Source organism: Schistocerca serialis, chromosome 1, assembly GCF_023864345.2.
Source record: "Schistocerca serialis cubense isolate TAMUIC-IGC-003099 chromosome 1, iqSchSeri2.2, whole genome shotgun sequence".
NCBI classification, from domain to species: domain Eukaryota; kingdom Metazoa; phylum Arthropoda; class Insecta; order Orthoptera; family Acrididae; genus Schistocerca; species Schistocerca serialis.
Window position 1 is genome coordinate 1,170,070,689 of NC_064638.1, and position 13,112 is coordinate 1,170,083,800.

General features: G+C 39.1%; 1 protein-coding gene across 1 annotated transcript in view; it reads left to right on the forward strand.

Annotated features, from left to right (window-relative positions):
- The window catches only part of LOC126418527 (spermatogenesis-associated protein 5-like protein 1), a 73,665-nt gene that overhangs the window by 32,210 nt on the left and 28,343 nt on the right, over positions 1–13,112 (forward strand). The window contains exons 4-5 of the mRNA XM_050085332.1: positions 2,847–3,041; positions 12,288–12,540. Coding sequence (XP_049941289.1) covers positions 2,847–3,041; positions 12,288–12,540 — 448 coding nt within the window. The remainder of the gene's footprint in view (positions 1–2,846; positions 3,042–12,287; positions 12,541–13,112) is intronic.

A 13,112-nucleotide genomic window follows, 5' to 3' on the forward strand; every position in this document is an offset into this window, starting at 1 on the left:
TTTGCCAAGGCCTTTCCACTACTGTTAATTTGATTTTCCTGGAGCCTGCCATCCAAACAGCGTTTGTCTGACATCAACACCTTATACACATCTTCTTCAAAGTGCAAAAGGCACATGACACCACATGGAGACACCACATACTCGCTTCCTTACACAAGTGGAGTCTCTGGGCTCTGTTCCTGATTTTTGTGCACAACTTCTTGTCTCACTGTACTTTCTGGGCTCAAGTTGGTGCAGTTTTCCCTATATCCAAGAGGATGGGGTTTTGCAGTGCTCTGTACTGAGTGTCCCTCTCTTTCTAGGTGCCATCAGTGGTCTGGCAGCAGCTGTGGGGTCCTTAGTATCACCCTCCTTGTATGCCGACAACTTTTGGTTCCACTGTAGCTCCTCTAGTGTGGGTGTTGCTGAATGTCGACTGCCAGGGGCCATGTGAAACGTGCGGTCATGGGCTGTCACCCACAGCTTTAGGTTTTCAGCCACCAAGATTCACATCGTGTACTTTTATCAATGTCGTACCATTCACACACAACCAGAACATTACCTCGACAACTGACAACTCACTTTTTTTGAGTGGTCTTCAATGCTTGGTGGATGTGGATTCCCCATATTCGCCAGCTTAAGCTAAAGTGCTGGATGAACCTTAATACACTTCATTGCCTGAGTGACACTAGCTGTGGTGCGGATCGCACTACCCTCCTGCAGCTGTACAAAGCCCTGATACAATCCCATCTGGATTATGGGAGTCTGGCATACAGTTCAGCATTGCCCTGAGCATTGTGGATACTGGATCCGATACAGCACTGCAGGGTTTGATTTGACAGGAGCCTTTTGAACTAGCCTTATGGTGGGGTCTCTCCATTGTGGATCAGGTGCCAACAACAGCTTGTCAATTACGCTACACCCAAATGCAGCTCTGTTAAGCATCTGAACTACTGTCTCGTCTGTCCAAACACGGGAATCCATCTCCTGCAATGGCGGCCCTATGAATTTCAGTTGTTTCCTCTACCACCTCTCATCAGGGCCCATTTCTGTAGACCTCTGTGGTGAGTCCCTCCATGGTGCACCTTGACCTATGACGAAGTTCGAAAGCCTGTTCATCTCGAGGCCCTCCACCACCAATTTTTCTTCATCCTTGGCTCATCCTGGGGTTCAGAAGTAGTCTATACTGATGGCTCAATGGTTGCTGGTAATGCAGGCTTTGCTTGTACTCATGCGGAACGTACTGAACTGTGCTCCTTGCCGGATGGCTGTAATGTTTTCACTGTGGAGTTGGTAGCCATCTCTTGTGCTCTTGAGCATATCCTTTCGTGCCGCCGTGAGTCCTTTCTCATGTGTAGCAACTCCTTGTGCCATTTGCAAATCTCTGCTAGTGTTACCCTCGCCATTCCTCGGTCATGGCTGTCCAGGATTCCCATTATGCCCCTGAATAGTGTGGACACTTAGTGACCTTTGTCGGGACCCCAGACGGTGTTGGGATCCTGGGGAATGAACACACTGGCTACCATCAAGCTGACTCTTGGGATCGGCATCCCTGATATGGACCTCCAATCGACTTATGTCATAAAGTTGTAGGGATCTGGAATATGAAATGGCTCACTCTGACTTCACCAGACTAACTATGGGTGATAAACAAGACTACGAACCTATGGAGGTCCCCCATGCAGGCCTTTCAAAAGGACTCTACTGTCCTTGCCAACTCTGCATTGGCCATACTTAGCTGACTCATGGCCGTCTCTCCATGAAGATCCACCCCATGTCATTATGATTGCCATTTGGTGGTGGTCCATAGTTTGTTGAACTGCCCTCACCTAGCCATCCTGCGGCAGACTGTTAATCATCCCGACTCGCTACCCCTGGTTTAGGAGGCAGTGCCTCAGCAGCTGAGCTACTTTTATGTTTTCTTCATGAAGGAGCCCTTTACCACTTAACCTTATCCACCCATTGAGGGCTTGACTGGACACTGTTGTGCCTCTGGCCAGGCAGGGCTGCGGCTCTCTGGGCTTTGTGGTCCAACCCGGCCCTTACCCTAACTGCTCTTTTACCCTTCCTCCCCCCTCTCAATTGGTCTGTTAGACTTGTTTGTTGTTTGTCTATCTGTGTTTCTCTTGACCTGTCCGTGTCCCTTTCTTCTTTTTTGTCTCTTATCTCATCTTTGGTAGATCTTGGGGTTTTCTTCCCCAGGGTTTTGCCTGGTAGACCATCTCTGATGTACATTCATGCAGACATATCTGTTTGAGGAAAAAGGGACTGATTACCTAGTAGTTTTGTCCCTTTAATCATCCAACCAGCCTCCTCCTTTAAGTGTGTGCACCTGCCTTGGATTGCATTTCTAGCCATATACACATATAGACTTTTTTTTTCTCCTTACCCCTCAGGAATTGTTTTCCAAAAGGGTCATGCAATGTGAAACTGGATAGTGGACTCTTGGAAGCCAAATATCACTGCTTGCAAGAGAAAATCAGTAATTTCTGTGAAGAGTTAAGAGAACATCTCTAGCTTGATAAGCTTCCATGTAAATATTTTCGGCCCGGCAGACGAAACAGGTTCACTGTTTGATGTTGAGTAACAATAGGGTCACTGAATGTTTCCATGTCCTGTGTAATGATTCCACCAAGAAGGATATAAATTAGGGCTGTTACGTCAAGTCAGCTTCATAGCTAATTTGCTGCTTTTTCTTTTTGTATATGTAGTGGAGGTTTACCATCCACTGAAGTTAAGCTGTATTTCTGACTAAATCTCGTGGGGCTTGTGCCAGGTAAAAAATATTCTAATTCGAAAGTGTGACCTAAACTGCTGCCTTGTTTGGTTTGAATCTAGTACTGTACATATACGTGTTCAATTTGCAGATACACTTAGGAGTGCCTACTCACCAGGAACGAGAACAAATCCTACAGGTGGTGTTGCGTCCATTGGTCAGTCAAATGAAGACGAATGAACTTCATGAAGTGTGTGCAGAGGTGGCTGGTTTCACACAGGGATATGTCGGGGCAGATCTTGCCTTGCTGTGCCAGAATGCTGCGGTGCAGTGCAGCACAAATGAGGTGAGAATTTTGTTTGATATATTTGTTTACATTTTACCATCTTTCTTGTCTGATGCCATTGTTCTTGTTATTTTCATGCTGTGGGCTCCATCAGAATTTGCTGAATTTTTGAGCTATGAATCATTAAGACTAAATAAAAGAAGCACTTACCATATAGTGGAGGCATTGAGCAGTAGACAAGCACATAATCAAAACTGAGCGTATGGCTAAGCTGTTGGGCATTTTCTTCCTCAGAGCTAGCCAACAAACAGAAAAAGCACTTACACATACATGGCAAGTTATATAGTCCTAGTGCTGTGTCCCGACTGGGCCCAGACAAGTTGTGTTGGGACAGTAGCCACAGGAGTATGTGTGTGTTGATTGCAGAATGAATTTTCATCCTACAGTGGAGTACACTAATTTGGAGCTTCCTGTCAGATCAAAACTGTGTGCCAGTCTGGGACTTGAACTTAGAAATTTGGCTATGACAGACAATGGAATTGCTGACTGGGCTACTGGGAGGTTATTGTCGCTACACCTCTCTTCTTAGGACAAGTAGTACAGCCTTTGCAAGTTGCAGCAATATGTGGCTAAACCTCTTTGGTTACAGCAGTCAGATGTGGTTGTTGTCAGCGTCGTCGTCATCGGGCACGTAATGTGGTAGTTGTTCAGATTTGGCTGTAGTTGTTAAGATATCGTACATCGTTAAAAAGGTGCTGTAACATGTTCAGCCATGTTCATGCGACTTGTTTTAGTTTTAGTATGAATGTAGGGAATGTTACCCTAAGATAACTCATTTCAGAACACAGTGTTGTGAGAACCTCATGGCATGATTTCATTATTCTGATTTCATAACTGTCATGTACAAATGAATTAATAAATCAATAGTTGCATCTTAGTCAATCATACTTTATGAACTTCATACACCAGTAATTAAATGTTACTAATTAGTCAACAAGTCATTGTTTAAAAGGGGAGGTGTTTTTATCATTTAAATGAGGCAAAGAAGAAGGGTGGGACTCTTAACAGGTGTCACATGTGTCAAACTGAGATGTAATTGCAGTCTTCAGGGACGACTAATGTAAAAATACAGCAATGGTGAGTTGCAGCATTCTAGCACAGCGACACTTCATATTTTTAAAAACAAAGTTGTAAAGTAGTGATAATTTGGTAACTATAAACTGGGAATAGGTGTGACTTCCAGGTTGTGGCACGACCCGAGCAGCATGCCGAACAGACCAGAGCGACTCTGGAAAAACAAACGAGAGCTCTTCAGTGCACGTGATTATTGTGGCGCTGCAAGTAGAATGATTCTGAGTGAATTATACATGTTTGTTTCTGAGCATGGCAACCAGAGCATTAGTGTGACTCCAGCTGCATTTGGGCAATGCCAGCAGCATTTGGCTATTGCTGCTGGTAGCAGTCCACACTGTCACTGGCTCTTGTGTTTCTTTCATTGTACTGTTGAGGAAATGGCATCAGGGGAAGCCTTGATAGCAATTTTTCTATTTAGCACCATAAAAATTGTTTTATTATGTGGAAAAGGTTTTCAAAACCATTTCATTTTGACAGCTTAATTTTAAGCTCTGTTAAAATTTCATACTGTCTGATAAGTGACTTGCATAAAACGCTCAGTTTCTACTGTATGTTGCTCATTGACACTTGGAATCCTTCTTGGTCACTGACAGTGTTGTGCTCAACATGTACATTTCACAATATCATCAGCAAATTGTAGTGAAGTTTCTGTTGGCTTCCAACATGTGCTCCATTTAGCACTCATTATGTCTAAAGCATGTTCAGTTGGTATTCATGGTATGGAAAAGTGTTTGTTGAAATATTCTTTCCCTGGATGTAAAACACTTCGAATGTAATATTTGATAAAATGCCTCAACAATGGATTGCCTAATCTCCAATGAATACAAAACGCAACATAACTGATGTCTTCAGTATTGGAGAGTCCGGCGGTACATTAAGATCCCCTTCTTGCATTAAGTGAAATACACTAGAAGAATGAAATCTACCACTTTCACTTTCCTTCCCATATCCCCCGCAACATTGGTTATAATGAATTTTCTGCGAGAATCAGCAACTGCTTGTTCTACGATTGAACGAAAGTGTTTATAACTATAAAACATTGTACCAGAATTTTCTGGGCATTTGAAACAATTTTGTTGTCCGTCAAAATCACCAACTGCACTGGAACATTCTGTGTGTTATATAAATGATTTACAGTATTTAGAAAATCTTTTTCAGAAGGCACTCTCATGTAGATTGGCTGGAGACAGTCCTACAACACTTAGTTGACTCCACAATTCTTGCAATGGTTGTGAATCCTGTTGTGAATGTCGGAGCCACATCGCAGAAACTACTTCTGGTTTCTGGGCCCTGTAACAACTTTCTTTTCACCAGCTGTCAATGCCCCTCAAAAAATTGCATTATTCCATTGAAAATATCTGGAGTTGCTTGTATTTTATCATGCTAGAAAGGTAGTTACAAACAGTACACAGGGCAACCAATTTTCCTCTTTGCATGCTATTATTTGCCGAAGTCTTGTTTCGGTATCTTAAACCATTTCAGATACAAAGGTGTTATGAATATTCCATTCCCACTTATTGTCTAGGTGCCAGAGTGGAATGAAGTGTGCAATATGCAATCCATTTCCCAGAATGGAGTGAGTTGTAGATCCCATTCCAAGGTTAAAGAATATCTCAATATGTTAATTACATTTGATACGCAGCAACATGTGACCTAACGTGCACTAAATGCATTCATAGTGACCTGTATTTTCCATTGCATGCTATTGGACTTTCTTGCAGTAGTTTAATAAATTTTGAACTATCACAATAACTATGAGGATTAACAAAATAAGCAGTTCATCATGAAGGTGACAAATAAAGTTATGAGATGTGTGAGAATCAATTTCTTTTTACTGAGTAGTTCCTCAAAAATCATTTGAGAAAGATTGTAGATCAGTTGCCTTGTGCATTTGCCATCCACACAGTGAAGCAAGCCTGCTGGCTGCTGCTACCTGGTCGCACTATACCTGGGTGCGAAGCAGCAGTGCAGCAGCTACCAAATATGCCGCTCCACTCTGCGATGTTGTGCCGCTCCCCTGTAATCCGCGACTTAGAGGTAATAGGTCTCATGCTTCGATGGACAGTTAATGTTAAGTGATGATACCATTGGGAGTGTAGAAAATATCAATATGCACAACAATCCAACTATAACTTCTGATTCTGAAAACAAATCATGAATTTTGTTACGTAGCAGCAACTTAAATGTGAGAATAATAAACTTGGGGAAATGAGTAGGCAGCTCAACAATGGAGGTTACCACACCAACAGTTATCCATGCACCATTAATGGAGTAACGGTGTGGCTAAATCAATTGTTTGGACACATTAAGAAAATGAATAATGATCTTGGGCAGCAAAATGATGATATTAAACAGCAGATTGCAAAGCAAATTGATGATCAACAGCAAACTGCCAAGTATCTTGTGAATCAAACTGTTGAAATTGCGTGAGTCATTCAGTTTGGTGGAAAGTAAAATTGAGACCACGACAGTAAAGGAGGATTGTTCATACTACAAGAAGACACACTTTAAGGTGGTAGTTGGCATACAGGAACAATGCACAAAGCTCGCCAATCAAGTTGAAAATGTGCAGCAACCCACTTTAGGCGATGTGTGCTAGAAGAAAAAAATCATTAATGAATTACAAGAAAAATGACAAATTATGCTGAGTGCAATTCCAAGTATGATTGCTGTAAGGTAATGGAACTGAATCGAGGATTGCATCCCATTGCTTATTGCATCCCATTGCTTTCACACAGTAGTTTAAGCATGCTTTCTAACATTGTATTCTAAGAAAAAAATAGATATTTGTGTGAATAATCTGAAAGACAGTACACATACATGACGCATGAGAGTTGCTGATAGTTTTAGTTTCAGTGAGTTCCATACAGCCTTCTTTAATAAATTTGGGGCTATCAAACAATACTGGGGAAACTTGAGACAAAATCGCTGGAACTGCCAACGGATGGTCACAGAGTCAGTACCATTGGTGAGTTTCAGCTGAAGTATTGGGATTGTAACTTACAGTATATCTAGATGAACCTGCCAAAGACACAGAACTCGTAGAGATTCTTATGCAGCAATTACTACTCCATTCCCGTGAGAAGGTAGCTCTCACAAGATACAAAGGCATCGACAATTTATATTTGGTATTACATCGAATTGAAGCTCTTGATAGAGAGAAAAGGTGGAGTGAGGTTCAATCGTTCCAATGAGACATTGTGAAATGAGTATCGTAACGAATGGAGTTTTGGAGCACTGAATTGGAATGATCATAACGGATCACAGAGGTATGATGGCCATACATGATCGTATGATAAAAACCAGGGGTGTTGTGAATTCCAGAGGAACGATGGTCGTGATACCATCAATCACAACAACAGAGGAGAAATCATAATGTGGTTCCACATAGGGGTCTGCCGGAAAACTGAGTTAAATTTGATGCGACCACTTTGAAACTGAATGTATGGACATGAGGTCACCTCTTACAATGCAGATAGATAATGGATGTGACATTGTGGAAGACTTATTAAGGGAAGATGAGCCACGTACTAAGGATGCCAACAATAGTCGTTACAGCTAATGTATGCAGAGTTGATATTGACTTCCTATTGGATTCTGACTTGGAGCGATTCCTGAGAATTTATTTCAAGATCTCAATGGTCATACCAATTTATCTGGTAAATGAAACTGTAACTGCGGTTGGACAAAGCTCATAAGGGAACTTACAGAAGTGGGAGCTGAAGGGGACATGAAGTCACAGGTTGCTGTAAATGGCACTGCTGCAGATATTTGAACAAAACAAAACAAATAAACAGAACTTACCGAGCATGAAAGGGGAGAGTTGAGAGAGGTATTCCAGTTGTACTAAGGTGTGTTTTCATCTCACCCTGGAACAATGAGAGGAAGTGATTTTAAATTAAAAGTAAAGCCATTCTGTATGAAAACTTTCTCTGTTCCATCAACCAAGAAGCATGCAGTTGACAAAGAAATTCAATGAGTGCTAGATATGGGAATCATTCAGTGATCAGATAGTGAGTACTGTAGTCCTGTACAAGAAGTAATGAATCAAAATGGTACTATTAGGTTTCTATAGGAAGCCAGAGCAATGAACAGCATAATTCTTCCACAAAGTGGATCAACTCGAAAATTTAGAAGAGCTATTACAGTTATTTAATCATGTCAAGCGTTTGATGGCAATTATATTTCATATGTTAAAGAACTTCCTACATGACTGTGATGCATTATTTGTTTCTCTTCCTGTAAATAGATTGGTTCAGGTATTCCCTGCGAGTGTATGGACTGGTTTGGATAGTGCCAGTTAGTTCACGAAATACACTTTTTTCTCGCATGGAGCGAATGTCAACTGTTAATTTTACAGTGCAGACTTGAGAATCTGTACCTTAGTTATACGGATTTGCGATTTCCTGGATTGTCAGTTATGAGCAAATATCTTTGTAGTCTAGTCTGTCTGTGCATGGACATGTCATGCTGGCACTATCTGCCTACACCCCGTGTGATATCTGCCCCTTGCATTTCATTGTTGTTTGAGTTAGACAGATGCCAATTTCTATGCTGCTGTGCTGTGTTGCATCTGTGCTTAAAAATGTCAAAGTGTAAGAGAGTACTGTTACTGCATAAAGATAAAATAAATATTATTGATTCATTAAAAAGAGGGGAAACTGGTCTTTAGTCTGATGACAAGTCTGGTGTAGATAAGTGACTTTAATAAGACTACCAATTCAATTTTGAAGTACATCTGCAAAATTGATAGTGAAGATGGAAGTAAATATCAAAAAATGGTGAAGAAACCAAGAAATGAACTTCTGCAAGAAGCTTTGCATTGTTAGTTTCTACAAAAACTATCAAGAGAGCAACAAATATCTGGTCCTTTGCTTTGTGAATAGGTACTATATAGTTAAATAAAAAGAGAAGTAATGACGAATCGTTTGTGGCAAGTAGCAGGTGGTTGTACGGAATTAAATCTCTTATGCAATTCGCGAATTGGAAATACAGGGTGAAAAAAAGGTTGCTGATGTAGATCCAGCAAATTCTTTTAAAGATGGTTTTAAAAAAGAATTGGATGAAAATTACTTTGACTTGGACTTTGTTTCCAACACTGGTCAAGCAGGGTAAATTAGAAATCATTACTGTCAAAACATGTCGCGCATCAAAAGCGCGTGGCTGAACACCGAAATACACGTTGACTGGTATGACAACACTTTTATCTGTGAAGTAAAAAATTTCAAAACAGTGTTGGAAAACAAGGAGAAGCCCTACTTTTGTCAGATGCACCGACTCATCCTTTGGCTGAACTATAAGAGAGAGAAATGGGACGTTCACAGTAACATTTTTGCCTCCTAATATGACATCCTTGCTACAACCAGTGGAGTATTGAAATATTAAAACAACTTTACAGAAAACAACTTTTACTTAGAATGTTATCTGTTGATGAAGATAGCGTAAAAGTCATTTTGTGATTTTTGAAATAAATTAATTTGTGTTGTTACATGGTTGTACACAATGAGATTTGATTGAAAGGAAGTCTCTGAACAGAACTTGGAACAGAGTACTAAAATGGGAGCACGAAAATTTAATTACTGGTATGGATGATTTTGTTTTGGAAGATGTAAAGGAGCTTATGATAAACATACAAAAATGCCAGAAATGTAAAATCTATGATATGAAAGAGTGGCTTTCTTGTGTCAGTCATGATGAAGATTTTCAGATCATTGCAGATGACGAAATCATTGAAAGCATATTACAGGCAAACAAACAGCAGGAAATGCAAGAAGATGAAACAGAACAATGTGTAGATGCAGAAAATGATGTAGGACCCTCTGGTAGAGAAGGTTTGAAGCCCTGGAAACAGGTTTAAATGACACTGTATTCATGATGTAGCAATAAAGAGAAAAAATTGTTTGTCAAATGACAGTTACCAAATATTTTAAACAAAATTCAACTACAGTGATTGTCTACCATGAATTTTCTTAGGTATTCCAAGATTAGGCTTGCAGTATTTTAGCAATTTTAAGAAAATATTTACATACAAAAATGTCTCTAATATCTTAATAAACATTGACTTTAAATTAATGATATGAATATAATAGAGGGAAACATTCCACGTGGGAAAAATATGTCTAAAAAGAAAGATGATGAAACTTACCAAACAAAAGCGCTGGCAGGTCGATAGACACACAAACAAACACAAACATACACACAAAATTCTAGCTTTCGCAACCAATGGTTGCCTCGTCAGGAAAGAGGGAAGGAGAAGGAAAGACAAAAGGATATCCCCATATCCTTTTGTCTTTCCTTCTCCTTCCCTCTTTCCTGACGAGGCAACCATTGGTTGCGAAAGCTAGAATTTTGTGTGTATGTTTGTGTTTGTTTGTGTGTCTATCGACCTGCCAGCGCTTTTGTTTGGTAAGTTTCATCATCTTTCTTTTTAGACATAAACATTGACTTTTGTTGATTTTAATAAGTTTAATCTGTTTTTGTTGTTTTGAATAAACACCTAACATTACGTATTAACCCAATAAAGATGACCATATGACAATGCACATAAAAGATAACCATATGGACGTAGATTATCTTTCTAGAATTAGTAGTGCAAAAATAACTTGACTTCATGCATTCAGTTATCCTGATTTTTGAAGATCCTAATGACTTAAAATAACAATTAGTCCTGTTAATCAAGTCTCCATTGTGTGTTAAATCATTGCACTGATTGATAATTCACGGAACTTCGTAAGTCTTTGTAGATCAAACATTGCTTTCATCATACTTAATTACATAAAAAGGTATCCTGAGTACACAGAAGTAATTGAAGGTGTTTGCATGGAAGTGACCTATGTTTACTAATTACTGTCTTTGCATTTCTTCATGATAATTTAATTGTGGCCACAGCTTCAAAATTGGATTAGATTCTTCCCACCTGTTGGCTTTAACCAACGACATCATAGCTAAACCAAAGATGCTACATAGAGGCAATATTTGAAGGCATAGGCCATAGGGGCTCATTCATAAACAAGCAAATGAATCACAAAAAATGCAAATCCATATGATAATATACAATCGCAGTTCAAGTGATTAATTACACAGCCATGAATTATAATTCAAAGAAATTAAAGTAAGAAAGAAGACAGTAACTTCAGGAAAAACCTCATTTCTCAAATAAGTTATCTTAGTTTATGCGAGTAAGTGAAAGAACTGCAGACGACCCTTAAAGTCCACTACAATATCTGCATGGTACACTCATAATATTATGGAATAGTGGTAATTATTAGTAATAAATAATGAATCTAAGGGGGGCTACAGTGGGAAATTGGTGGGTTTTGGTTGGGGACGTACTAAAATCTGACACAACTAATGTAAAATTGAATAGATAGTAACCTACAGGAATCGTAAAAAGGACATTACCAGAAAGTAAGCAGTGAGATACACAGAAATCATAAAAGTAAAGGCACTACACAAGTAATGAAAATTCACGAAACAATAACAAATCTTGGAATCGGTAACTACAATTGAACTATACAGGTCAATCCTTATGACACATTCCAAGGTTCATAATTTTCAGCATTTTTGTAGTAAATGTCTGCAATTCTTTGTTATATGATTTCTATTTTTGGTGTTGCTTTCTGTATTATTGCAATGAATAACAAACATTGAAATCGGTTGCCAGAACTGACCTATAAGTCAATTGTAATTACCGATTCCATGGGTCATTATTTTTCCCTTTTTCACAGTAAGTGTGTGCAGTGATTTGTCATAGGGCTTCTGTTTTTGGCGGTAGTCTCTGGGCTACTGTTGTTGCAGTGGGTATGTACTGTGCATTCTTTGAGAATTTTCATATGGTTCCACTCGTAATTTGCAGGTTTGTTATTTTTCGTGTTATTGCAATAGTTCTGTGAAGTGTTTTGTTTTAGTACTTTAAATTCTGGTATCGCTAATTTCAATTAAACTATATAGGTCAATTCTAATTTCTCTCTGTTACATCATCATAGTACCCGTCTGCTGAGTTCATCTTACAATTTCTATTCCTTTATGCCATCTGATAAAGATAATAGCAGAAAAAGTATGTTTATTTTTTTCTCTCTGTGTGCTGCTACTTTTACCATGTTCACTGTGTAGTAACTCAGTATTCCCATATGATTATGATAGTTAATTTTATTAGCCCTGTCTTTTGTACAGAGGAATGCAGAGGATAGTTCAGTTATCACACCTTGTAGTGCTGCACAGTGGAAAGCTATGCTGCTTGCTGCTGCTCGAAAAGTGCGACCGAGCTATATGGTGGCTGGACGTATCACAAACGCAGAGAAAGTTATTGGAGGCCTGGAAAAAGTTGGTGGTCTTTCAGAAATAAAGCGTATATTGCAGTTGGCTGTTCAACTGCCATTACTCCGACCAGATGCGTTTTCCAGATTAGGTCTTCCACATCCAAGAGGTAAATCAGATCCTGTTTTTGCTAATGACGTTTGTAAAAGTACATTCTGTTGGATTTAATGTAGAAATATTAGAAAGTGAGAGATTTTTATAAATAATGGATTCTACCTTATTTTTAGAATATGTCTTGTGTAAGTTTTTGAGCCCATGTCAAGTAATTTTCTATTTAAATTGTATTTCAGTTCCTTGTGCATATAAGTAGTGCTCTGTAACTCAGGGCCAAATGCAATGGAGAATTCTCTCCATACAAATTGTTCAAATTTGTTACTGTACATTTCATGTTTTGTTTAAGAAATGTGTAGGGCTAACTCTATTCACACTTTTTGCTCTATTAATACTGATGATTAATTTTTCACCACACTTTAATGGACTCTGCTAAGCATATAATTTTGCATTGATTTGAAAAGGACCTCCAAAGTGAACTGTTGTTAAATTAAGATACAATAAAAGTTTTATTTGTTGGCCACTAGCAAACATACAAAGAAAGATCTTGAACTATTATGAAGTTAAGGTAGACTAAAAACTTCCATTTGGTGTTGTGTAGCAAACTTATACCAAAGAAAGTTATAAGGA